Source organism: Erpetoichthys calabaricus, chromosome 13, assembly GCF_900747795.2.
Source record: "Erpetoichthys calabaricus chromosome 13, fErpCal1.3, whole genome shotgun sequence".
Lineage (NCBI taxonomy): Eukaryota > Metazoa > Chordata > Cladistia > Polypteriformes > Polypteridae > Erpetoichthys > Erpetoichthys calabaricus.
In genome coordinates, this window is record NC_041406.2 from 6,120,433 (window position 1) to 6,144,667 (window position 24,235).

Sequence of the window (24,235 nt, forward strand, 5' to 3'; positions counted from 1 at the left end):
CACTGGATCTCCGTTTCATGCCAGAATGTAGAAAAGTGGAGTGTTTGTTTAACTGCTGATTTAAGTCCTTTAAGCTTCCACATGGAATGTTTTCATGAGTTTATTTGGTTTTTCAAATCCACAACCTTTAGGGTGAACCTCCTCTCATGAAATTACTTGGAATTTCAAGCGGCTGTGATAGCAGAGTATTGACCTTTCCACGTGGCCAATGCTGACTTGTCGCTTGTAGACATTTAAGTAAAACCTCATTTCACGAATGATTACGCTCACGTCAATACATGCAGGAGAAAGCACTTCGGGACACGGCGTGGAGGGCCAGTCAATTGATGGCCAGCCTGCCAAAGCTTTTAATGGGATCAATGAAGAGAACGGTTAATGATTGGCTGTTGAGGACACAGTCCTGTGGTTGCCATTTAGCAAATCAGCGAGAATGTAGCACCCAGAACAGTCAAAATTGAGATTGTGACACACGGGCCCATTTGTTTGACGAGATATAGAGAACTTAGGGGAATATTCTTTAAAAAGAAGAAGGGAGAGGACTTCATAGTACATTTCGGAGTATGAGTCAGACCAGACCAGGTGGACTAGCTTTGGGTGCAGGTGCCAGTCCACTGGTTGCCCTTTTTTGAACCACTTTTGTTAGGTGCCAACCACTGCACAAGACCTGCAGTTTTGGAGACGCTGTGCTCCAGTTGTCCAGCCATGATAGTTTGGCACTCGTCAGAGTCGCTCAGATCTTCCCGCTTACCCAACATGTCACCTTCAAGAACTGCTGCCCGATATATCAGGTGCCAGTATAACCAGATAATCAATGTGGGCACTTCACCTGGCAGTGTTTAGGATGTTGGGGCTGATCAATTTGTGTATATTAAGGGCTGGGCCGTGCCGTGCCTGGGGTTTGTGGTACCAACTGAATTTTGCAGAGCAGAGGTGGATGGATAAAGTCAAAGAAGATATGAAGGAAAAGAGTCTGACTGGCGAGGAGGTGCGTATGGAGGTCTATGAGGCACATGGACCCCACAAAGAAGTGAGAGAAGAGGAAGAAGAAGTAACTCATAATGGCAAAGGGGGCACAGGTGTGCTAGCATGTAAAATCATCACATTTAACATCTGTCCAGTCCCCCAGCAGTCCCCCCATGTCTGGCATCTTCAAATCAACATCTGGGACGCTGCAGGGCCATACGTCAGAGTGATCTTTTCAGACTGATACAAGGCACTATATTAAACACACGCCGTGTGATCATTAGAACATTCTGTACGAGAACAGGCCATTCCGCCTAACAAGCTGGCCAGTCCTGTCCACTTATTTCTTCCAAAAAAACATCAAGTGGAGTTTTGAGGGTCCCTAAAGTCCTCCGTTTTACCACACTAGCTGGTTGCTTATTCCAAGTGTCTATCGTTCTTTGTGTGAAGACAAACTTCCTAATGTTTGTGTGAAATTTACACTTAAGTGTCCAACTGTGTCCCCGTGTTCTTGATGAACTCATTTTAAAGTCACCGTCTCAATCCATCCATCCACCCATCCATTATCCAACCCGCTATATCCTAACTACAGGGTCACGGGGGTCTGCTGGAGTCAATCCCAGCCAACACAGGGCGCAAGGCAGGAAACAAACCCCGGGCAGGGCACACAGCAAAAATCACCCCCTAAAAAACTTATATTCCACCCTGCAAAGGTGGTGGGGGGATACCAAACGAGTCTGGCCAGGACACCCACCCATAGCCCAGGCCAGTTTAGTGTCCTCAAATATCCAAATCTGGGCAGCCGTGAGGTGGAGCATGCAGGACGGGGGGGGGGGGGGGGGGGGGGGGGCTGGGGTCACACAGACAGTACCTGGCTGAGGACTTGAACTCGGGACTCTGAGGCAGCGGGGCAAACGGCGAAGGCTCCTTGTGTCCATGCACAGGAAAGACCCTCCAAAAATCACGTCATCTCGGGATAGAGAGTGCTTTAAAAGGGAAATCCCCGCTTCATGTGGGACAGTCACGTCATGGACAGGTGCGCAAAGACAGAAGTGCAACAGCGTGCCTTTTAACGTGAGGGGATTCCATTGGTGTGAGTCACTGGGTAGTAAAGCTGGAAGTTTACAGATAATGAGAAGAACTTTTTTAGTCTGCCTTCCGTGTTTTAGGAGCTGATTACTGTAAGCCGAAAAGCAGTAAGTCATTTTACAAGAATGCTGGGTTCATGGTATGACAAAGACGACCCTGCCATTGCATGAGTTGGCCCACCCTTAGTGGCAGAGCACTGACCCACCAGCGTCCAGTTCTTGGCTCAGCGACGGGATGCTCTGTGGACCTGCCGGACAACGTAGACAGATTTGAGCGTGAAGACAAAATGACGGCCATTAGGAGCAAAGCTGTGAGTCCTCTCTGTGTGACACACCAGCACTGAGGACTTTGAGCCAACAAACCAGTGAGACAAAAGGCGTCAAGAAAACACACCAGCAAAGTCAGACGTGCCGCTTCAGTTTAATAATCCTGGCGTGGACTTGAGGGCAGTGGTGCTGTTTGTTATAATAAAAATCATTTATTTATTTATGTTCTGTTAAAAGTTTTCCCCCTTTGGACAAATAAACTGCTATCTATCTATTATATAGTGCCTTTCTATCTATCTATCTATTATATAGCGCCTTTCACATCTATCTATCATATTTTAATTATGTAGTGGCCTTCACATCTATCTATCTATCTATCTACAGTGCATCCGGAAAGTATTCCCAGCGCATCACTTTTTCCACATTTTGTTATGTTACAGCCTTATTCCAAAATGGATTAAATTCATTTTTTTCTCAGAATTCTACACACAACACCCCATAATGACAACGTGAAAAAAGTTTACTTGAGATTTTTGCAAATTTATTAAAAATAAAAAAATTGAGAAAGCACATGTACATAAGTATTCACAGCCTTTGCCGTGAAGCTCCAAATTGAGCTCAGGTGCCTCCTGTTTCCCCTGATCATCCTTGAGAAGTTTCTGCAGCTTCATTGGAGTCCACCTGTGGTAAACTCAGTTGACTGGACATGATTTGGAAAGGCACACACCTGTCTATAGAAGGTCCCACAGTTGACAGTTCATGTCAGAGCACAAACCAAGCATGAAGTCAAAGGGATTGTCTGTAGACCTCCGAGACAGGATTGTCTCGAGGCACAAATCTGGGGAAGGTTAAAGAAAAATTTCTGCTGCTTTGAAGGTCCCAATGAGCACAGTGGCCTCCATCATCTGTAAGTGGAAGAAGTTCGAAACCACCAGGACTCTTCCTAGAGCTGGCCGGCCATCTAAACTGAGCGATCGGGGGAGAAGGGCCTTAGTCAGGGAGGTGACCAAGAACCCGATGGTCACTCTGTCAGAGGTCCTCTGTGGAGAGAGGAGAACCTCCCAGAAGGACAACCATCTCTGCAGCAATCCACCAATCAGGCCTGTATGGTAGAGTGGCCAGACGGAAGTCACTCCTTAGTAAAAGGCACATGGCAGCCCACCTGGAGTTTGTCAAAAGGCACCTGAAGGACTCTCAGACCATGAGAAAGAAAATTCTCTGGACTGATGAGACAAAGATTGAACTCTTTGATAGATAGATAGATAGATAGATAGATAGATAGATAGATAGATAGTGCCAGGCGTCACGTTTGGAGGAAACCAGGCACCGCTCATCACCAGGCCAATACCATCCCTACAGTGAAGCATGGTGGTGGCAGCATCATGCTATGGGGAACTGGGAGACTAGTCAGGATAAAGGGAAAGATGACTGCAGCAATGTACAGAGACATCCTGGATGGAAACCTGCTCCAAAGCGCTCTTGACCTCAGACTGGGGCGACGGTTCATCTTTCAGCAGGACAACGACCCTAAGCACACAGCCAAGATATCAAAGGAGTGGCGTCAGGACAACTCTGTGAATGTCCTTGAGTGGCCCAGCCAGAGGCCAGACTTGAATCCGATTGAACACCTCTGGAGAGATCTTAAAATGGCTGTGCACCGACGCTTCCCATCCAACCTGATGGAGCTTGAGAGGTGCTGCAAAGAGGAATGGGCGAAACTGGCCAAGGATAGGTGTGCCAAGCTTGTGGCATCATATTCAAAAAGACTTGAGGCTGGAATTGCTGCCAAAGGGGCATCGACAAAGTATTGAGCTAAGGCTGTGAATATTTATGGACATGGGATTTCTCTGTTTGTTTATTTTTAATAAATTTGCAAAAACCTCAAGTAAACTTTTTTCACGTTGTCATTATGGGGTGTTGTGTGTAGAATTCTGAGGAAAAAAATAAATTGAATCCATTTTGGAATAAGGCTGTAACATAACAAAATGTGAAAAAAGTGATGCGCTGTGAATACTTTCCGGATGCACTATCTATCTATCTATCTATCTATCTATCTATCTATCTATCTATCTATCTATCTATCTATCTATCTATCTATCTAATGTAAGAGAACAGACTGACCACGATAAAGAGCTAAGGCACCACCCTGGTGACCCCAAGTAGTTGATGTGCAGCAAACACATAATGAGAATCACCCAACTGAACTGTCTCAAGGTGGCAGATCTTCCGGTCACAAGTCCTTCCGGCAGGAAGAGGCGGGTCCAGCCAGCTGGACACTGGAAGTGATGTCAGAGATGTTACAGCTGTCAGTCATCTGGTCTACAGAGGCCTGAAGAGAAGAGGCATTAGGGCACAGTGCCTGTCTGTCAGTTGATCGTGTCGAGTCCACTGTGACTCCTAAATCCTTCTCATAAGGTGGACTTTCAATTTTCAGACCCCCCATTGTGTATTCAAACCTCACATTTTTCCTTCCTATGTGTAATTCTTTACATTTACTGACATTAAATTTCATCTGCCACAAATCTTCCCAAGCCTGTGTGCTGTCCAAGTCCCTCTGTGATGATTTAACAGATTCCAGATTATGTGCCAATTCACATCTATTGATATCATCTGGTATCGTCTGCAAACTTCACCAGCTTGTTCTTTATATTCTTATCCAAATCTTTTATTTATATTAAAAACAGCAGCGGCCCCAGCACTGCCCCCTGCTGGTCACCACTCTTAACATCAGCCATTTGTGTCTGAGTCAATTCTGCCCACATCTACACACCACACCCTGCACTGCCACTTTTAGTTTGATGCCCACCCTCTCCTGTGGCACCTTATCATATGTTTTCTGAAAGTCCAGATTAATAATCTCATCTGCTCCACTCTCCTTTTGTTGCCTCCTCATAGAATTCCCCCATTTTAGTAAAACACGACCTCCCTCTTCTGACCCCATGCTGACTGTCCTGTCCTTGCCAGGTGTTGCTCAGTCTTATCCTTAATAATTCCTTCCATTAATTTTCCTGTGATGTCCATTGAGCTTACTGGCCTGTAGTCACTTAGGTCGGCCTGATCCCCCTTTTTATATAACAGGATAATATCTGCCATTTTCCAGTGCGCAGTGACTTCCCAAAAACATGCGTCAAGTTTTACTTTCTGTACTCGCTGACCTCCTTAAAGACTTGACGGTAAACGTTGTCTGGCCCGGGTGAGTTGTTTGACTTTACCGAAATGAAGCTGAAAGAGCAGCGTGAATTATAAATGACGTGCGACCTCCTTTGATCAAAATGAGAATTATGGCGGTGGGGACGGCTGGACACCCACGGGCCGACTTCTTCAAGCTTCTCCTCCGTTCCTCGGGTGCACTTGTGGCTTTCCTCGATGTTTGTTTTCCACTTTGCGCCTCATCCTCTTCGTTTTTTTAGTTGTCGCTTTGTCACAAATGTTTGTTCCTACTGAAAGACTTTTGTGGCAAAAATTTGAAGCCCGGTTGGAGAAGTCGAGGCATTGGTGACGTCTCAAAGAGAGGCTCAGGGGTGACGCGTCGCTGGACCGTTCATACCTAACGAGCGTCGATGATGGGTAGCCCTGGTGAGATCTGGCTCTGAGATTTTGGAATTTGTTCCTGTTGTCAAACATTTGACTTAATGATAAAGTTGGAGCGAAAATCAATTTGCTTGAGCCTAGAATTGATGGTAGGAATTTTATCGTAACGATGGCTAGAACTCGACTGCCGTATCGTAGGAGCTTTTCAAATCTCCATTAACCTCTCTGCTCTCTCCACAGGTCCTGTCCTTTATAGCCTTCATCTGCGAGGAAGTCATCCAGACCTGCGTCAGTTGCGGTGCCCTCTACTTTTTTGAGTTTGTCAGCTGCACGGTTTTCCTCTTCTGCCTCCTGCTTTTGTTTTTGCTCGCCACTACGTTCCATAAGAAAGTCGGAATCACCTGCTGGAGTCAAATCGTAAGTCCACTCTTCCCGTATGACTTGTGTTGTCTGTGATGATGAAGATGATGTCAGCTGGGTGTAACACCAGCAGTTCCCCTTTAAAGTGATTTGCATAAATGCAAATTCCCCACCATAAAACGGGGAACTTTACATGACGTTGGCTAACGCATCACACACCACACCAACGCTGTGTTCTAGCTGTAAACTGCTCAAAAAAATGAAAGGACCACCCATCAGATCTCAATGGGGAAAAACTCCTGCTGGCCACCTCTACTGCTATGGGCTGATATGGTGATGTGTGAGGAGCAAAAGGATGGAAATGAAAACGACCAACCGACAGACAAGAGGGACACCCCGAAAATCAAAGGGACAAAATGATCAGGCAGGCAGGCGAGTCCATTTGGCCAAAATGTCATTGCAGCAACTCCAAATGGTACTCGGTAGTTTGTATGCCCCCCGCCCCATGTCCTGAAAATGTCCTAATGAGACAATGGATGGTGCCCTAGGGGATCTCCTCCCAGATCTGGACCAGGGCATCACTGAGCTCCTGGACATGCTGAGGCGTCAGATGGACCCAAATATAATGTCCCACCCAGAGGTGTCCTATTGGATTGTGGTCAGGCGAGTGAGCGTCGGGTGCCAGTCAATTATATCAATGCCTTCATCCTCTTGCCACATGAGGCCGGACATTGTTGTGCACCAGGAACCACTGTACCAGCATAGAGTCTGACAGTGGGTCAAAGGATTTCATCCTGATACCTAATGGCAGTCCTGCAGTGCCATTGTCTGGCCTATAGAGATCTGTGCGTCCCCCCGATGGATATGCCTCCCCAGACTGACCATCACTGACCCCCCACCAAACCGCTCATGCTGAACGATGTCACAGGCAGCATAACGTTCTCCACAGCTTCTCCAGACCCTTTCACGTCTGTCACGTGTGCTCAGGGTGAACCTGCTCTCATTTGTGAAAACGCCAGTGGTGGACCTGCCAATTCTGGTATTCTATGGCAAATGCCAATCAAGCTCCACGGTGCCCACTTTAGGACATCAGGCCCTCAGGCCACCCTCATGAAGTCTGTTTCTGATTGTTTGCTCAGAGACATTCACACCAGTGGCCTGCCTGCTGGAGGTCATTTTGTAGGCTCTGCCAGTGCTCATCCTGTTCCTGAGCAGATACCGGTGGGTCCTGCTGATGGGTTAAGGATCTTCTACGAGGGGCCCTGTCCTGCTCTCCTAGAGGATCTGTCTGTCTGTCTCCTGGAATCTCCTCCATGCCCTTGAGACTGTGCTGGGAGACACAGCAAACCTTCTGGCAATGGCACATGGTATTGATGGAGAAGTTGGACTACCTGTGCCAGCTCTGTAGGGTCAAGGTATGGCCTCATGCTACCAGTAGTGACACTGACCGCAGCCAAATGCAAAACGAGTGACAAAACAGATGAGGAGGGAAAAATGTCAGTGGCCTCCCTCCACCTGTTAAACCATTCATTCCTGTTTTGGGGGGTCGTCTCATTGTCGCCCCTCTAGTGCCCCAAAGCAGCTGAAACTGAAGAACAAGCCCCTCTGCTACTTCACTGAGCAGATCAACAGCCCACAGGTGTCACTGACTTGATGTTGTACTCGGATTATAAAGATTTCCTTTCATTTTTTTGAGCAGTGTATTTACAGGAAATAGTGAATTAAAATCCCCTCAATGTATTTTATTTCAGTTTTTCTTTATTTAACTAAAAAGTGATTTATTTTTAATTAATTTGGGTCATTAAAATAGGGTTTTGTTGGTAAAAATGTGAAGTTTAGCCTGTTATTGCACACCCAGTGGATTCACAAAGTCGGACTTCACTTTCCGCACAGTTTGATTGTGCTGCTGATTTCATTTTAAATGGAGACATTTGCCAATTTTGCCCATCAATTCTCAAAGATGTTTTCTGAAAGATCTCTAAATTCATTAAAAACCAAACTCTGAAATCTCCGATTTATAGACGTACTCAGACCCCCCATGCATTGCCCCCTGTCTTCTTTAATTCTCCTTCAGAACTTGATTGGTGACTCATTTAGAAAGGCACAGGTGGACCTGCGGATAAGAGGGTCCCACAATTCACGCCGCTGGTGGGGACAAACAATCAAATCGTCAAGTCCAAGGAACTCTCTGTAGACCTCCAGGATCATCAACGTAATCACTGGAGCTCCTCGTGCTGCCACACGAGCTTCTCAGTGGGCCACAAGACCACCTTCAGAGTTAGGCATCCCATAAGGGGAGTGGGGGTGGGACTTGGTGTTGTCTCCTGGCAACAGGTCAACACTGTGGGGGGGAACCAGATATACAGTTAGCAGCAGCGCCCCCTCCTGCTCGGTGGTGGGATTGTTCAGCTTACTGTTGAGCCCACAAAAAGATCCTTCAGTGTGACGTGACAGCGCGGCAGGCTAGAAAATGTAAAGAAAACTAAAAAAGGTCCAGGAAATCATAAATGAATAAAATATGTGTAATGTGAATTATTTGTATTGTTTACTACCATAAATATACCCAGGAATATATTTTAAATTTTGTAAAAAATTTGAGTTGACTAAAAAAACTGCACTTTGTCTGGGTGGCACCATGCATCTTTATGTAGACAGCCAGCCTCGCACACACGATCTGCTTGTGCTGAGATCTTCTTTCTCACATTTTTTGCAACTTTTTGCCTCTTATTTCACGCAATAAATGCAGAATATAATCATGGGTCCAAAATGCAGCGCTGCTAGGGGCTCTGAAAGTACTCCTGAGAGCCAGAAGAAAGGGAAGACCCGACAAGGAAAAGGCAATATATAGATGTACAGGTGTGACAGTGCAGATCAGCCCCACGCTACAGCGTCCCACCTGTAGCCTCTTGGACCTGCCACCGGCGGTAACGCTTCTGAGGGGCGAGCCGAGCAAATGAAGAAAGCACATAAATAAAGCAAGGAGAAGGTGAAGCTGTCCTCAGTGCTTTTATTTAAAACCAATGGGGCTCCTAATGCGGCAAGCTGCCTGCACCACCTGGTCACTCCGACTCCCAGAGTCACTCAGCTGGAGCTCTTCCTCCACGACAGACCCTGAGAGCTCCATGAAGGGGCCCTCCTGACAGCTGCCTGCCTTCTGGGTCACTCACTGTCGCACTCTCTCTCTCTCTCGCTCTGTCCTGCACCAGCACTCTCTCACTCTCTGTCTCGTTCTCTCTCTCTCGCTCTCTGTCTCTCTTTCTCACCTGCACCAGCTCTCTCTCTCTTTTTCTTTCTCACCTGCACCAGCTCTCTCTCTCTCTCTCGCTCTGTCCTGCACCAGCTCTCTCTCTCTCTCTCTCGCGTGCGCTCTCTCTCTCTCTTTCTCTCTCACCTGCACCAGCGCTCTCTCTCTCTCTCGCTCTGTCCTGCACCAGCGCTCTCTCTCTCTCTCTCTCTCTCTCGCTCTGTCCTGCACCAGCGCTCTCTTTCTCTCTCTCTCTCTCTCTCTCTCTCTCTTTTTCTTTCTCACCTGCACCAGCGCTCTCTCTCTCGCTCTGTCCTGCACCAGCGCTCTCTCTCTCTCTCTCTCGCTCTGTCCTGCACCAGCTCTCTCTCTCTCTCTTTCTCTCTCACCTGCACCAGCGCTCTCTCTCTCTCTCGCTCTGTCCTGCACCAGCGCTCTCTCTCTCTCTCTCTCGCTCTGTCCTGCACCAGCGCTCTCTCTCTCTCTCTCTCGCTCTGTCCTGCACCAGCGCTCTCTCTCTTTTTCTCTCTCTCACACTCGCTCTCTCTCTCTCTCTCTCTCGCTCTCTCTTTTTCTCTCTCACCTGCACCAGTGCTCTCTCTCTCACTCTCGCTTTCTCCTGCACCATCTCTCTCTCTCTCTCACTCTCTCTCTCACTCTTTCCTGCACCAGCTCACTCTCTCTATCCCTCTCTCTCACTCTCTCATCTTCCTGCCTGCTTCTCTTTCATTTGTTTTTAACCTCCGCTCTGTTCTTGTCTCGTTCTTTTCTCTCCCCGCTGATCCCTTGCACTCCCCTCTTATTTGCTGGGCAGTGGTTGGTTGCAGGTGCGATTGCCTGACTGCCACCCCGGGCTGATAATGACACAGACTGTCCGCACATGCTGGCCGGCAAGGCAAGGCAACGCACAGTCGACTGACCGCCTCGCACCAACCAGAGATGAGCCGTCTTCTCTGCAGATCGTCTTCTCCCCAGTGCGAGTGTGTCCATTATTTATTTATTTATTTATTTATTTATTTATTTAAAATTGGCCATTTTTTGCTAGAGCCGCACACCCGCTATACCACAACACCGCTATACCACAACAGGTTGTCCTGTTTTATATTTTACTGTTATCATAGGAAAGGTGCTCTATAAATAATATGTACTACTATTATTATTATTCTGCGGTGGACTGGCGCCCTGCCCGGGGTTTGTTTCCTGCCTTGCGCCCTGTCTTGGCTGGGATTGGCTCCAGCAGACCCCCCTTGACCCTGTAGTTAGGATATAGCGGGTTGGAGAATGGATGACTGACTGACTATTATTATTATCTAAATGCAGTACCGCCATGTAATATTAAAGCTAAGCATCTTCAGGTACTTGGATGGGAGACCATCTAGGAAAAGCTTGGGTTGCTTCAGAAACAGGTGTTGGCAAGGCCAGCAGGGGGCGCCTACCCTGGGGTCTGAAAGTGGATCCCAGTGCCCCCCAGTGCAGTGACGGGGACTCAGTGCTGTAAAAATGGTGCCATCCTTCTAAAGCTGAGGTCCTGACTCTCTGTGGTCACAAAGATCCCTGGGCATCCTTCATAAAGAGTAGGGAGTATCCCAAAGTCCTGGCTAAATTGCCCACAATGGGCTGGTCATTCTGGCCCTCTAATCCCCCCCACTCTGTCTCGCTCTCGTCAGTTCACCACCTAACCACTCGTGTGTGGTGAGCGTAATGGTACAGAAATGGCTGCTGTCACGTCATCGCAATAGTGTTGGCCACAGTGGCTCCCAACTCACTGAAGCGCTTTGAATAGTGAGAAAGGCGCTATATAAATGTAAAGAAGTATTATTCTTATTATTTAATCGTCCTTTAGGTTTGTTGCCTGTGTGTGTGTGTTTGTTAGCCTACGTTGTTGAAAGTATTTGTGGATTTTCAAATTCACGGGGGTCCTGCGTCCCTCTCGCAGCTATACTTCCTATGCTGGTGAATGTTAAAAAATCGATAGCCGCACGCATCTTACAGACAGGAAAAGAACACGGATATGAAACTAAGGCATTTGGAACCATTCTAAGTGATGTAAATCATTCAACAGCAAATGTTTAGCCGAAAAGGACAAGAGATTAGGAAAACGTGTCCAGAAATTCCAAATATCGAATGCTGGGTCAAAATAAGGGCAAGATCGACTGAGGTCCGGTCCCTAAGTCTGTTGTGGGATGTCCTGTTTTTAACTTTATTCACAAATTCACTTTTTACCCGTTTATTACATTTTTCTCTCTCTCTCTTCCAACAGGACTTCGTTTTCACGCTACTGGCAGCCGTGTTTTTCCTGATTGCTTCTATTGTGTTCGCTGCTCACAATGAAGGCACAGATTTGGAGAAAACTGCCATTGTAAGTTTGTTTCTTATGATTTTTATATCTTAATCATTTCTAATAATCATGTTAATAGTTTCACGGAGCCCTGAACATCTGATGAAGTTATCATGTAGAGCAACAAGTGGCGTCTGTCGGGGTGGAAAATCCACCGGAGATTCTCAGCTTGGAAGAAGGCTGTAGGAGTTGGAGGAATTACCGTATTTTTCACTCCATAAGACACATCTGACCATAAGACGCACCTGACCGTAAGACGCACCTAGGTTTAGAGGAGGAAAACAAGAAAAAGAATATTCTGAACCAAATGGTGTACTAATATACAGTCAAAGTAAAAGGTATGTGAACCCATGTGAACTCAAGCTCCATCAGGTTGGATGGGAAGCGTCGGTGCACAGCCATTTTAAGATCTCTCCAGAGACGTTCAATCGAATTCAAGTCTTGGCTCTGGCTGGGCCACTCGAGGACATTCACAGAGTTGTCCTGAAGCCACTCCTTTGATATCTTGGCTGTGTGCTTAGGGTCGTTGTCCTGCTGACAGATGAACCGTCGCCCCAGTCTGAGGTCAAGAGCGCTCTGGAGCAGGTTTTCATCCAGGATGTCTCTGTACATTGCTGCAGTCATCTTTCTTTTTATCCTGACTAGTCTCCCAGTTCCCCACAGCATGATGCTGCCACCACCATGCTTCACTGTAGGGATGGTATTGGCCTGGTGATGAGCGGTGCCTGGTTTCCTCCAAACGTGACACCTGGCATTCACACCAAAGAGTTCAATCTTTGTCTCATCAGACCAGAGAATTTTCTTTCTCATGGTCTGAGAAACCTTCAGGTGCCTCTTGACAAACTCCAGGTGGGCTGCCATGTGCCTTTTACTAAGGAGTGGCTTCCGTCTGGCCACTCTACCATACAGGCCTGATTGGTGGATTGCTGCAGAGATGGTTGTCCTTCTGGAAGGTTCTCCTCTCTTCACAGAGGACCTCTGGAGCTCTGACAGAGTGACCATCAGGTTCTTAGTCACCTCCCTGACTAAGGCCCTTCTCCCCCAATCGCTCAGTTTAGATGGCCGGCCAGCTCTAGGAAGAGTCCTGGTGGTTTCGAACTTCTTCCACTTACGGATGATGGAGGCCACTGTGCTCATTGGGACCTTCAAAGCAGCAGAAATTTTTCTGTAACCTTCCCCAGATTTGTACCTTGAGACAATCCTGTCTCGGAGGTCTACAGACAATTCCTTTGACTTCATGCTTGGTTTGTGCTCTGACATGAACTGTCAACTGTGGGACCTTCTATAGACAGGTGTGTGCCTTTCCAAATCATGTCCAGTCAACTGAATTGACCACAGGTGGACTCCAATGAAGCTGCAGAAACATCTCAAGGATGATCAGGGGAAACAGGAGGCACCTGAGCTCAATTTGGAGCTTCATGGCAAAGGCTGTGAATACTTATGGACATGTGCTTTCTCAATTTTTTTATTTTTAATAAATTTACAAAAACCTCAAGTAAACTTTTTTCACGTTGTCATTATGGGGTGTTGTGTGTAGAATTCTGAGGAAAAAAATGAATTGAATCCATTTTGGAATAAGGCTGTAACATAACAAAATGTGGAACAAGTGATGAAGCGCTGGGAATACTTTCTGGATGTACTGTATATACAGTATATAAATTATTATTTAGTTATGTCAGTGTTTCTGTAATGTGATTGAATGGGTGAGAGGACAGGTGAGGCTCGTATTCGCATAAGTGAATGACTACACGGGGACTTTGAGGAAAAAAAAAGCAAAAAGAGTTTGGGTTTTACGTTGTTTTTGGGGGCTCTTGAGCTCCGGGTGGGGTCCACACGAGAACCTGTTGGACGTGAAGACAGGAAGTAGCCGTCGTCAATGAACAGGTGTTGTTGAGATTAGCATCACATGCAAAGTAGCTGAGTTAGCCTGCAAAGAGGCATACTTTGGATAAGGCGCCAAGTGTCCAAAGGAAAGCCTAGCAGCTCCTCGGGCAATGAGGAAAAACAGCAAGTTTCACCCCATTTGGACGGACTAGCTCCTTTTTGCTTGAAACGTTTTGTCATGAGCGGACTCCCATCGTTTTTCCACAGTATGGAAGTGCTGTGTTTGGACAATGGACACTGATATTCACTCCGCTTCCACTGGTCAAACCGGCTATATCCTAACACAGGGTCACTGGGGGTCTGCTGAAGCCAATCCCAGCCAACACAGGGGTGCAAAGCAGGAACCAATCCCAGGCGGGGTGTCCACCCACTACAGGACACACACCCACACACACACCAAGCACACACTAAGGACAATTTAGGATCGCCAATGTACCTAACCTGCATGTCTTTGGACTGTGGGAGGAAACCCACTCAGACACGGGGAGGACATGCAAACTCCACACAGGGAGGACCCGGGAAGCGAACCCAGACGGGTCTCCTAACTGCAAGGCGGCAGTGCTACACACTGCGCCACTGTGCCGCCCTATTTATCCTCTAAAAACACGTATTTAAAATTAAAGGGGTTTTCATAAATCAGCTTAAGGAAATAGAGTTTATGAACTTAGGGCGCTATCCTATGGCTAAAGGGGAAAGAAAGCGCTACAAAAATATAGCAGAATAATATTTCAACCATGTAAAGTCAACAGCGGTATTACAAACCATCATCACTGTCATTAACAAATGAGGAGAGACTTTAAGGTTCAGGTACTCTTCTAGTTTTCTGGAAACCCCAAGAACTCCTCATCACTTGTGTCAGAATTTACGAAGCTCAGTTGCTCACAATCACTGATATCACTTTCTTTGCTATCTTCATATATATTACTATCTTCAGTTCCATCTAAGGCATTGCTAATGGCAGCTTCCACCTGCAGCTATAGACTCTTCAGTACGAGAGTGACTCTCCACATTGGTGTTTACTGTAGGTCTAGACGGTGCATGTGCCCAAAACATTAACATTTATATGTTACTTACATAAACGCCAGATCGAATGTTATTTGCCTTGATTTATTTACTTACTTCCTGCAGCATAGACACAAGTAGACTGCAGAGCTTCCTGTGTTTGATCGACACGGGCACGCTGACACGGTACATGTGTAATGCCATGAAAAGTGCACGCTGACACTTCAGTTCACAAACAATGGTACGAGAATGCAGCCAGACTTCTTTTGTGGGCACGTAAACCGTCCAGATCTAAACACTAGCGTGTAGAGTCGCTCGCGTACTGAAGAGTCTATAGCTGCAGGTGGAAGCTGCCAGACCAAATGTTATTTACCTTGATTTATTTACATATCTTCCTACAGCATAAAGTCACAAGTAGACTGTAGAGCTTCCCGTGTACATATACAAAGTACAGCGACAGCAAAAGTGCGATGTGCATTCTTTCTCCGATTTAGAACCCTCGTCATCATCTGAGTTCACCTCAGTTGACTTCTCACTCTATACAACTCTAAGCAACTGACACACAGGTAAACAGACTTGAGCTGAGAAAACTGTGCGGCGGCGGGCGGGGGGACGAGATAGCAGGCTGCTTGCTGCTTATCGACACATTTACAAGACAAAAAATGCCGACGGAAAGTTGCGAAGGGATTTAAGGAGAGATTGGATTTACAAGTTTTTTCCATAGGCGTTGGTAATTCTAGTGTTAAGCATCTCCAGGGGTTTCTCGTGGGCCTACCACTTAATCTTCTAACAGCTGTCCCTACCGCTGACAGGTCAGGTAATACACATGACGGTCTGTGACGCAATATTTGCTCCATAAGACGCACAGACATTTCCAACCCACTTTTGGGGGAAAAAAGTGCATCTCATGGAGCGAAAAATACGGTAGTTTTATTTCAATAATTAATAATGCGGACTCAACCCAATTAGGCCAAACTGAGCCGAGCCCCAAACAAGCCAAAAGTTACAGTTTATATAATTATTTCTTATCACTTCAACCTCGCTTGAAACAACTCATTCGCTGCTTATTCTGACTCCCCACTCCAGGCTGGTCTCTTCCAGACCCCTGTCTGTACCCACCAATATCCCTCGTACCTTATCCCTCATTATCATTCCTTGCTTCCATTATTTCCTAACCAGCCCTCAACCGGCAGGTCCTCCCCCTTCTCTGTCCTTTTGGGATATTAAATATTGGTGGTGTCTCTCTGAGCTCAATTAGAAAAAGAAATATGGCATACGCCTTTATTTACTTGGCATACCTGATTCGTGTGAACGTTTACACTAAGTTTAATGCTTATAAAAGTTCATACTAAGTTTTATATCTACTGTACTTGTGCCCACACAACTTTTTATTTTTCATACATCCCAGTGGGGCACTCAGCTGGGCCCACAGAGATTTCCAGAACTTCAGGCAGCGGACGCTTAGTCAGGATGCTCTTGGTGTCTCCAAAGGAAAAACAGCCATTAAAATACGGAAGGGGATTTAAAACTTCCTCAAGTGGTGAAGGTGGCGAAGCGTAACGGAATCCGTATGTGTGGTCCATGTCAAGTCCTCGGCAATATGAATCCTGAGGTCCATTAAACTGCGTACCTTCTCTACCGGTGTAATTCCTCTGTCGAGCCCTCCATAAAGTTCATGACCATCTTCTTAGTCTTGTTCTGATCTAAACGATTAACCCAACACCACTGCACGAGGTTGACCACTACATCCATCTTCCCCAGAGATATGGCCCACCACCACCGTGTCATCCACGAACTTCACAATGGAATTAGAGCTGAACATAGCAGTGTAGTCAAAGGTGTAGAGTCGGGGTCTCTGACTACAGTCCTGGAGTCTTCAGAGGTGCAAAGCCACAACCACGTTGGGTTTGGTTAAAAACTCCGACTGGCAATGGGGTGTGTGCAGGTTTGTGATCCAAAATTCAGTTTTGGGTGCACCACTTCACTATGCTTTCCCATAGACACCTTGTTACTTCAGTGTAATGTCGCTGATAAAAAGTCTGTCAGCATTGAAAAACGAGATCATCATTGTCTTCTGAAAATCCGCCATGTTGACTTGGAGAAGAATAAAAATCGCCACTCACTTGTGTGATTAGAGTATAAACAGCAAAAGTAGTGTCGGATCCATTGTGAATTTCCCCTTGGGATTAATAAAGTATCTATCTATCTATCTAATCCTGCCAACTACGCTATCTATCTATTTATCTAATCCTGCCAACTATGCTATCTATCTATCATAAAAAATTTGACAGTTTTCTGGTCTCAGTCCCGTTACCAAAGCAGATAACCAATAATTCCAAATCCCCCTCATCTTACTGCAGCCTCCCTGGTAGACCACCAGATTATACCAATCCATGCACCGCTTCCCGTTCACAAGGAAGCAATAGGTGGGGTGGGGAGGTCCACCGTGAAGTCCTGATCACGTCAAATCACGCAGTTTCAACTTCGCAGGAGTCAAAGTCCCGTCCAAACAGTGAGGGGAGAGATCCCTGTGAAGTCTCCATTGGTCAAAGCAACAATGGGGTTACCATAAAGTTTCGATTGTGTCAAAGACTTCACAAAGCAGATGTTTATCCACAGCTGCAATAGCAAGTGTCTAGGGGGATTGAGAGGGAAAGGTTTCCTTCTGGTACTGAAAATCTTGAAATGTTGGTACCGTACTGTTTTAATATTTTCAGTACTTGAATATTGCACAATCTTGGCTGAAAATGCTCACTGATGCCACTCTGTGGACTGATTAGCCAGACGTGTACGCACGCGATATCTAGTGACGTATATGATAACTACAGCCGTGGCCAAAAGGTTCTGAGAATGACCCAAGTATTGTACCACAGAAACATCTGACAAAAAGATCTACAAACTATGAAGCAGCAAACTTTGTGAAAACCAACACTTGGGTCATTCTCAGAACCTTTTGGCCACGGCTGTGCACCCTACTCCCGTGCTATTGACCCATTCTGGAATTTTTGGGTCTCAAAATAAAGTCAAAGTGAAAGAAGCCTGGAGTGTCTGTAAAACTACAGGGTGGGTTGGCGATTATCATTTGTGTTAAATCAGACCACCTTCTTTGATTGTTTTAGTTTATGAAACTTTTTTTTTTTTTTTCAAAATGATTAATTACAATTCTTTTTTTTTTTTTTTTTTTTCTTCTTAGGCATTTGGATTCTTATCAGCGTTTGTTTTTTTAATCGATTTTGGGCTCATTATGAGAAAAGGAAATCCATTTAAGAAAAGCCAGGAAACTCCAAATGAAAGGACGAATCAAGACGGTCCCGAAAAGGAGCACCTGAACACAGCCGACAATGAAAATGTCTAAGTGGGAGCAAGCGGGCTTGGTATTTCGTAATGAATTTCAAAAAAAGATTGCAGGATACAAAGCAGTAGTGCGGAAAGTAAACTCTGAAACAAAAGATATATGTATAGATATATGTATATAAATCAATCATGGAAAATTTGTACCCAGCCCCGCTACATTTAAAAACCTCATCGAATTTTAATGTGAGTGACCGGCTTGTTAATAATTAGGCGGCCACTAACAAAGTCTTCTGAATGAACAGATCATTTAGCCAAAGCTTTTAAAACAAAATAAGTGAACATCATTTCAAAATTTGTTTACCAAGATTTAGGTTCCAAATTTGACACAAGTGGCATAATTTTATTTTATAATATACATACAGAAAAAAAAAGGTATCTAGTTATGCTAACATAAATGGGGTCATCCAATTTTTTTATTTTTATTGTTTATTTTGTTTTTCATTTACGCGTCTGGCATGAATGTTTTTTTTTTTGTAAACGATAATGTAAATCCACTTACAAACGCTGAAAATAAACTGACGGTCTACCTTTTAATATTACTTGCGAGAGAGCGGCCCACCGTAAGGCACAAATGACCAACATAATGGCAAACAGACGTATGATCGTTTTTGCCATTCCTTGTAATTTGCGAATTTACAAAGGGCTGCCCCGTGAGCTTTATTTGACTCAAGTCTTGCAAGTGGTTCCAGTTTCTCAATATATGAATGAGTCTGTCCTTAATTATCGTGTCTTTCGATATCCACGTCTTTCGATAACCATGTGTTTTGATTTCTATGTCTTTCGATAACCATGTGTTTCGATTTCCACATCTTTTGATGTCTATGTCTTTCGATAATCACGTGATTCGATTTCCACGTCTTTTGATATCTGCGTCTTTCGATAAACATGTGTTTTGATTTCCGTGCCTTTCGATAAACGTATTTCAATATCCACGTCTTTCAATAACCATGTGTTTCGATTTCCACATCTTTTGATGTCCACGATAACCATGTGTTTTAATATTCGCGTCTTTCGATAATCATGATTCGATTTCCATGTCTTTCAATATCCACATCTTTCAATAACCATGTGTTTTGATTTTTGCATCTTTCGATAACCATGTGTTTCGATTTCCGCATCTTTTGATATCTGCGTCTTTCGATATCCACATTCCAGTCACGTACTGCTACCGCTTGTACCAATAAACTTCAAAGCCACTCGCCTTACCAGCTGCAGCAAAAGTTTGGACAGTTTAGTACCAACTGAGCTCATGAATTTTGGACAAGTCTGTCACCAGGCCAATCCTTTGAAATTTAGCAGCTGTGTGGCTGTAGACTTTACTGGTAACAAAGCCACTGGTAAAGTTAGCGGAGCTAGCGGCGGAGAAGTTTTGATTCAGTGGCGACATCGGACACTGGAACGTTTTGCAGTTCTGTTTGTTTCCTTTTGTTAATAAAGCCTAAAAGGTAGTTTGGCGTAGACATCTTTCACATTTCTCTCGCCCACCGACGTAACTAATCCATTCAGTGTGTCGCTAGTTGATAGCCTCACATGTGTTAAGTGGTGGTGAAAAAATGTATTGTCAGTCTTCATTTTCTAAATTTTGTTAGGTAGACATACGCTGTAAAATTGCTAACCGCGTTCCAAATACTTAAGAGATGAAGTAACACTGATGATTCTGTGTAGGTTTATATTTAAGTGATATTTCAATCAAGGGTGGCTTGTATTAAAAGACATTTATGCAGTATAAGTTAATTATTATTTGTAAAAAAGAAAGAAAAATTAAAAACTAAGCTGTAAACTGTGGCGGGTATAGGCCTACCCAGGCCTAATGCTGCTCCAGAACTGCTCACAATTTGGAAAACTGCAGGCCGTTTGCTTTAATTTATTGACTTCCTTTCTGTAGTTGTGAGTAGTGAGGGGCGACTCGCAAATAATTTGTTCCTTTTGAGTGACTCTCTACAGTGAATCATATGAACCGATTCACGCACTCAAATGAAATCGATTAAGTGGAGTTCAACCCGAGTGCTGTAGCGCATGCGTGATGTCATCAGCGTCTTTCATTTCACCAACGCTAGTAGATGTTGACAGCACAGGAGGAAGAACCGCCTGAATCGGGAGCCTCGACTCGCTTCACTTAGGATTCCTTTGAGTTCAAATTGTATCGGCGAACAAAAACTCGCTCACTGATGATCCTCCCATTCATCATACAAGTACAAAAGAGTAACAACACATTTAGAATGTATTGATTTGTTTTGTAAAATGCGTTATTGGAATTGTTTTAAAATGAATATATAAATAATATTAAAATTGATGTTTATTGTTTATGCTACTTTGTACATTTAGCAGATTAATCACGGAAAACTGAACCTTATAAAAATAGAATTCTAACTTCTAACAATTATTCGCTTTCATCTTTAGCACACTTTTCTTATGGTACACTGACTGCGTTGGGCATGTAGCATTTTGTGTTTCCTTTGAGTTCGAACTGAATCACTACCCGAGAACAAGTCGCACGATTCTCTTTAATTTGATTTATAAACAAATCATTACCCGAGAACAAGTCGCACAATTCTCTTTCATTTGATTTATTAAACAAATCATTACCCGAGAACAAGTCGCACGATTCTCTTTCATTTGATTTATAAACAAATCATTACCCGAGAACAAGTCACACAATTCTCTTTCATTTGATTTATTAAACAAATCATTACCCGAGAACAAGTCACACAATTCTCTTTTCGTTTGATTCATGAGCAAACCATTACCTGGGAATGAGTCACGCAATTCTTTTTCGTTTGATTTGAACATTTGAACTGAATCATTACCCGACAACCAAGCTCACGATTCTCGTTCGTTTGATTCGTGAACAGATCACTACCGGCGAACAAATCGCACAGTTCTCGTTCTTTTGATTCGTGGATGAATCATCACCGGTGAACAAGTTGCAGGATTCTCCTTCATTTGATTTAAGAATCAATCATTACCCGACACCAATTTGTATGATTCTCCTTCATTTGATTCATAAATGAGTCACACAATTGTCATTCGTTTCATTTGAGATTGAGTCGTACGATTCTGATTCATTTGATCCATGAAGGAATCATTACTCGAGATTGAGTCGCACGATTCTCGTTCAGCTCATTCATGAACTGAATCATTAACCGGAGAACAAATCACCCAGTGCTCGTTCATTTGATTTGTGGACGAGACATTACCCAAGAACAAGTTGCACGATTCTCCTGCATTTGAGAATGGGAATGGATCATTAGCCGAGAACGAGTCACACAATTCTCAATAAGCTGATTCATGAGCGAATCGTTACCTAAGAACAAGTTGATTCGTTCTCAAATCAAACGGAAAATCATGCATTACCTGAGAACGAGTCACACATTTCTTCTTCATTTCCGATTTTGTAACATAATGTCTTATTTTAATTATGTATCCTGTGTGTTGTTATATTTTGTGTACTGAAACAGGGCAATGTCTTATGAATTAGCATCATGTTAACACACAAGGGTTGGGCAAAAGAAGGTTTACAGTCGTCTGTATGGAAAAAGACATGCAGGTTATGATTATTAACTCAATCGCTTTATTAACTTTATTAACTCAAAAGAATGGCACAGGGCAATTAAGTGCTCAAATCGCCGGCCTTCATTATTCACACATTCTCGTACGCCAATTTCCTTCACTCAAGATAAATCATAAGTAAGGATTCAAAATAATAAGAAGACGACAAATAATACAATAATTAATACGTAAATAATAATGCAAGCATGAACTCTGTAAACCTACTATTGCCCAGCCCTGTATAATTAATTATACAAAATAATGTATGCATTATTAAATTACATATTTGGGATCCGATCAGTGGGGTGGATTTTATGTTTGTGCCAACGTCTCATCCTGAAAATGAATCAAAAAAGAATTGATTCCCTTAAGCGGGCAGTTCCAAAGAATCGATTCAGTGACATAAATCGAAAATGTCCGGCCACCGCTAGTTACGAGGGGACGTTCTGTCGAGTCGAGCAGATTTTAACTTTCAGTCTGCTGAAGAACCCGAGTTTTAGTTTAATTAGCAAACGCAGTCGACTGCGACAAATGGTCGCTCATGGAGCGGTCCGTGGTTACAAAGATAGGCAGAAATGCTAGAATCCGAACTTCATTTGCTTTTCCAGTCTGTTGCCTTTGTCCCCTGTCATCGTCTTCTGATCTGTCCAGCACAGTTACATTATTTCCATAAGTGAGGTTATTTGATGTAAATATTTCTATTTTTTATTTGAAATATTGTAAGCTTTGGTGTCCAGACAGTAGGACAGACTTGTCGTTTTATTTTTTTCGCATGTGATCAGATCTTCAGTCAGTGGCGCAGACTCTTTACACGTGCAGCTCCTCGCTGAGCCGTAGCCTGGCGCAGATGCGTTACATTCTACGATGGGCCCTCTGCGTATGAAGTTGGTTCTTTGGGCTTTGAGAAGGTTCTGAATATGTGGACGAAAGAGAAATCTTGAACGTCTGGGAGAGGTGGGAAACCGGCAGATGAAGATCTCGGTCCGGGTTGCCACTGGTGTTTGGCAGATCTCTTACCGTCTATTCATGGACCCTCTGAAAGGATCTAAATAATTAAAGGTCCACCCTGGGACCTTCGTATGGGCGGTTCTTTAGGGAAACCAAAAATGGGTCCCCTATGGCGCCTTCAGTTTAAAGAGTGCAGTCAGGCTCTGAGGTGCAGAAGTTGATTTATTGTGCTGCTGCTGCTAATTTAAATACTGAATTTTACAAAAACGATTTCTCTGTGTATTTGTGTTAAATCAAACGGCACCGAGTGTACGTTGGGAGTTAGGGGTTCAACTGCTAAAGGCTGATTTATCCTTGTGTGTCGAGCCTAGTAAGCCGTAGCTACGCCGCAGTCCGTGTCGCCTATGGGGGTCTCTCCGGCATCACCTGACGTGCACCTCCTCAAAAATGTGATGGCGGGTCGTGTCAACCTGCACCCCGCCACTCTGATTGGCCTGTTCGGTAGCTACGGATTTCCTGAAACACGTTTCTATTCGTCATCTGGTTTCAAATTCGGCGAACGTATGAAAAACTGGGAAAATGTGAGGAACAGATACGTTCGCCTACAGAAGAAAATGTGTAGCAAGAGGAGCGGTGGTCCTGGTGGGCAAAGACTGCCTGCTCTTCAATGGATCATTCACTTTTCTGGTGTGGTACAAACGTCGCCACCTACCGTGCACAGCTCCGACGTGGGCTCGACCCAGAAGAATAAATCAGCCTTAAGTCACGCCGGCTCTGATCCGGAGTGGTGGCTCTGAGTCTAGGGATCTGCACTGGCAATCGGAAAGGTTGCCGGTTCGAATCCCGTAAATGCCAATAGGGACTCTGCTGTGTTGGGCCCTTGAGCAAGGAAGGCCCTTAACCTGCAATTGCTGAGCACGTTGAGTAGTGAGAAAAGCGCTATATAAATGCAAAGAATTATTAATATTATTATTATTATCCTGAAGTTCTCCTCTGTAGGACATGAACTGAGTTGGCTTCATAATCAGTTCAGTGTGGACGTCTGTTTAAATATGAAATCCAGCAAACCTTGTTAAACAAATGGGCCTCGTGGGCACACATTTTCTTGCTCACTTTTTGCAGTTTTTACTTAACTTTCTAAGCAAAGTCAGCAAGACCTGTTCCTGCTTTGTTACCAGTCATATTTATTATGAAATTTCTGAAAAAAAATAAAAATGTGCCTTAGTTTACTGCAGTTTGTATTCATTTCACCCAGGGACACAGAGCCATAGAAACACATGTAACCATATGCACACATATAGCAACACACGTGTAAGTACAACATAAACCTACAGCAGGGGTCATCTGTGTGTCGATCTGATTAATATGTCTCTGTCATTCCAACAGGTGGTGCATAACAAGCATTACCACTGCTTACATGAATTCCATACCAAATGGCATATAACAGAAACGTACGCATTGCACTTGTCATTCCAGCAGATGGAGCATCACAAGCATTTGTAGTAATAAAATGCATTGCGTTTAATATTCCAACAGATGGCGCATCACAAACATTAACACTGCTTTTATGAAGTCCATACCAAATGGTATATAACAGAGCCTTATGCATTACATTTGTCATTCCAACTGATGAAGCATCACAAAATTTAACACAGCTTTTATGAATTCCATACCAAATAGTATATAACAGAGCCATATGAATTGCAT

The 24,235-nt window shown here is 44.4% G+C and overlaps 1 protein-coding gene across 1 annotated transcript in view; it reads left to right on the forward strand.

Annotated features, from left to right (window-relative positions):
* Nucleotides 1–23,744, forward strand: part of cmtm6 (CKLF-like MARVEL transmembrane domain containing 6) — a 56,961-nt gene extending 33,217 nt beyond the window's left edge. Inside the window, exons 2-4 of the mRNA XM_028817906.2 lie at nt 6,090–6,266; nt 11,714–11,812; nt 17,871–23,744. Of these exons, the coding sequence (XP_028673739.2) occupies nt 6,090–6,266; nt 11,714–11,812; nt 17,871–18,032 (438 nt within the window). The 3' untranslated portion in view covers nt 18,033–23,744. The remainder of the gene's footprint in view (nt 1–6,089; nt 6,267–11,713; nt 11,813–17,870) is intronic.
* Nucleotides 23,745–24,235: the final 491 nt, after the last annotated feature.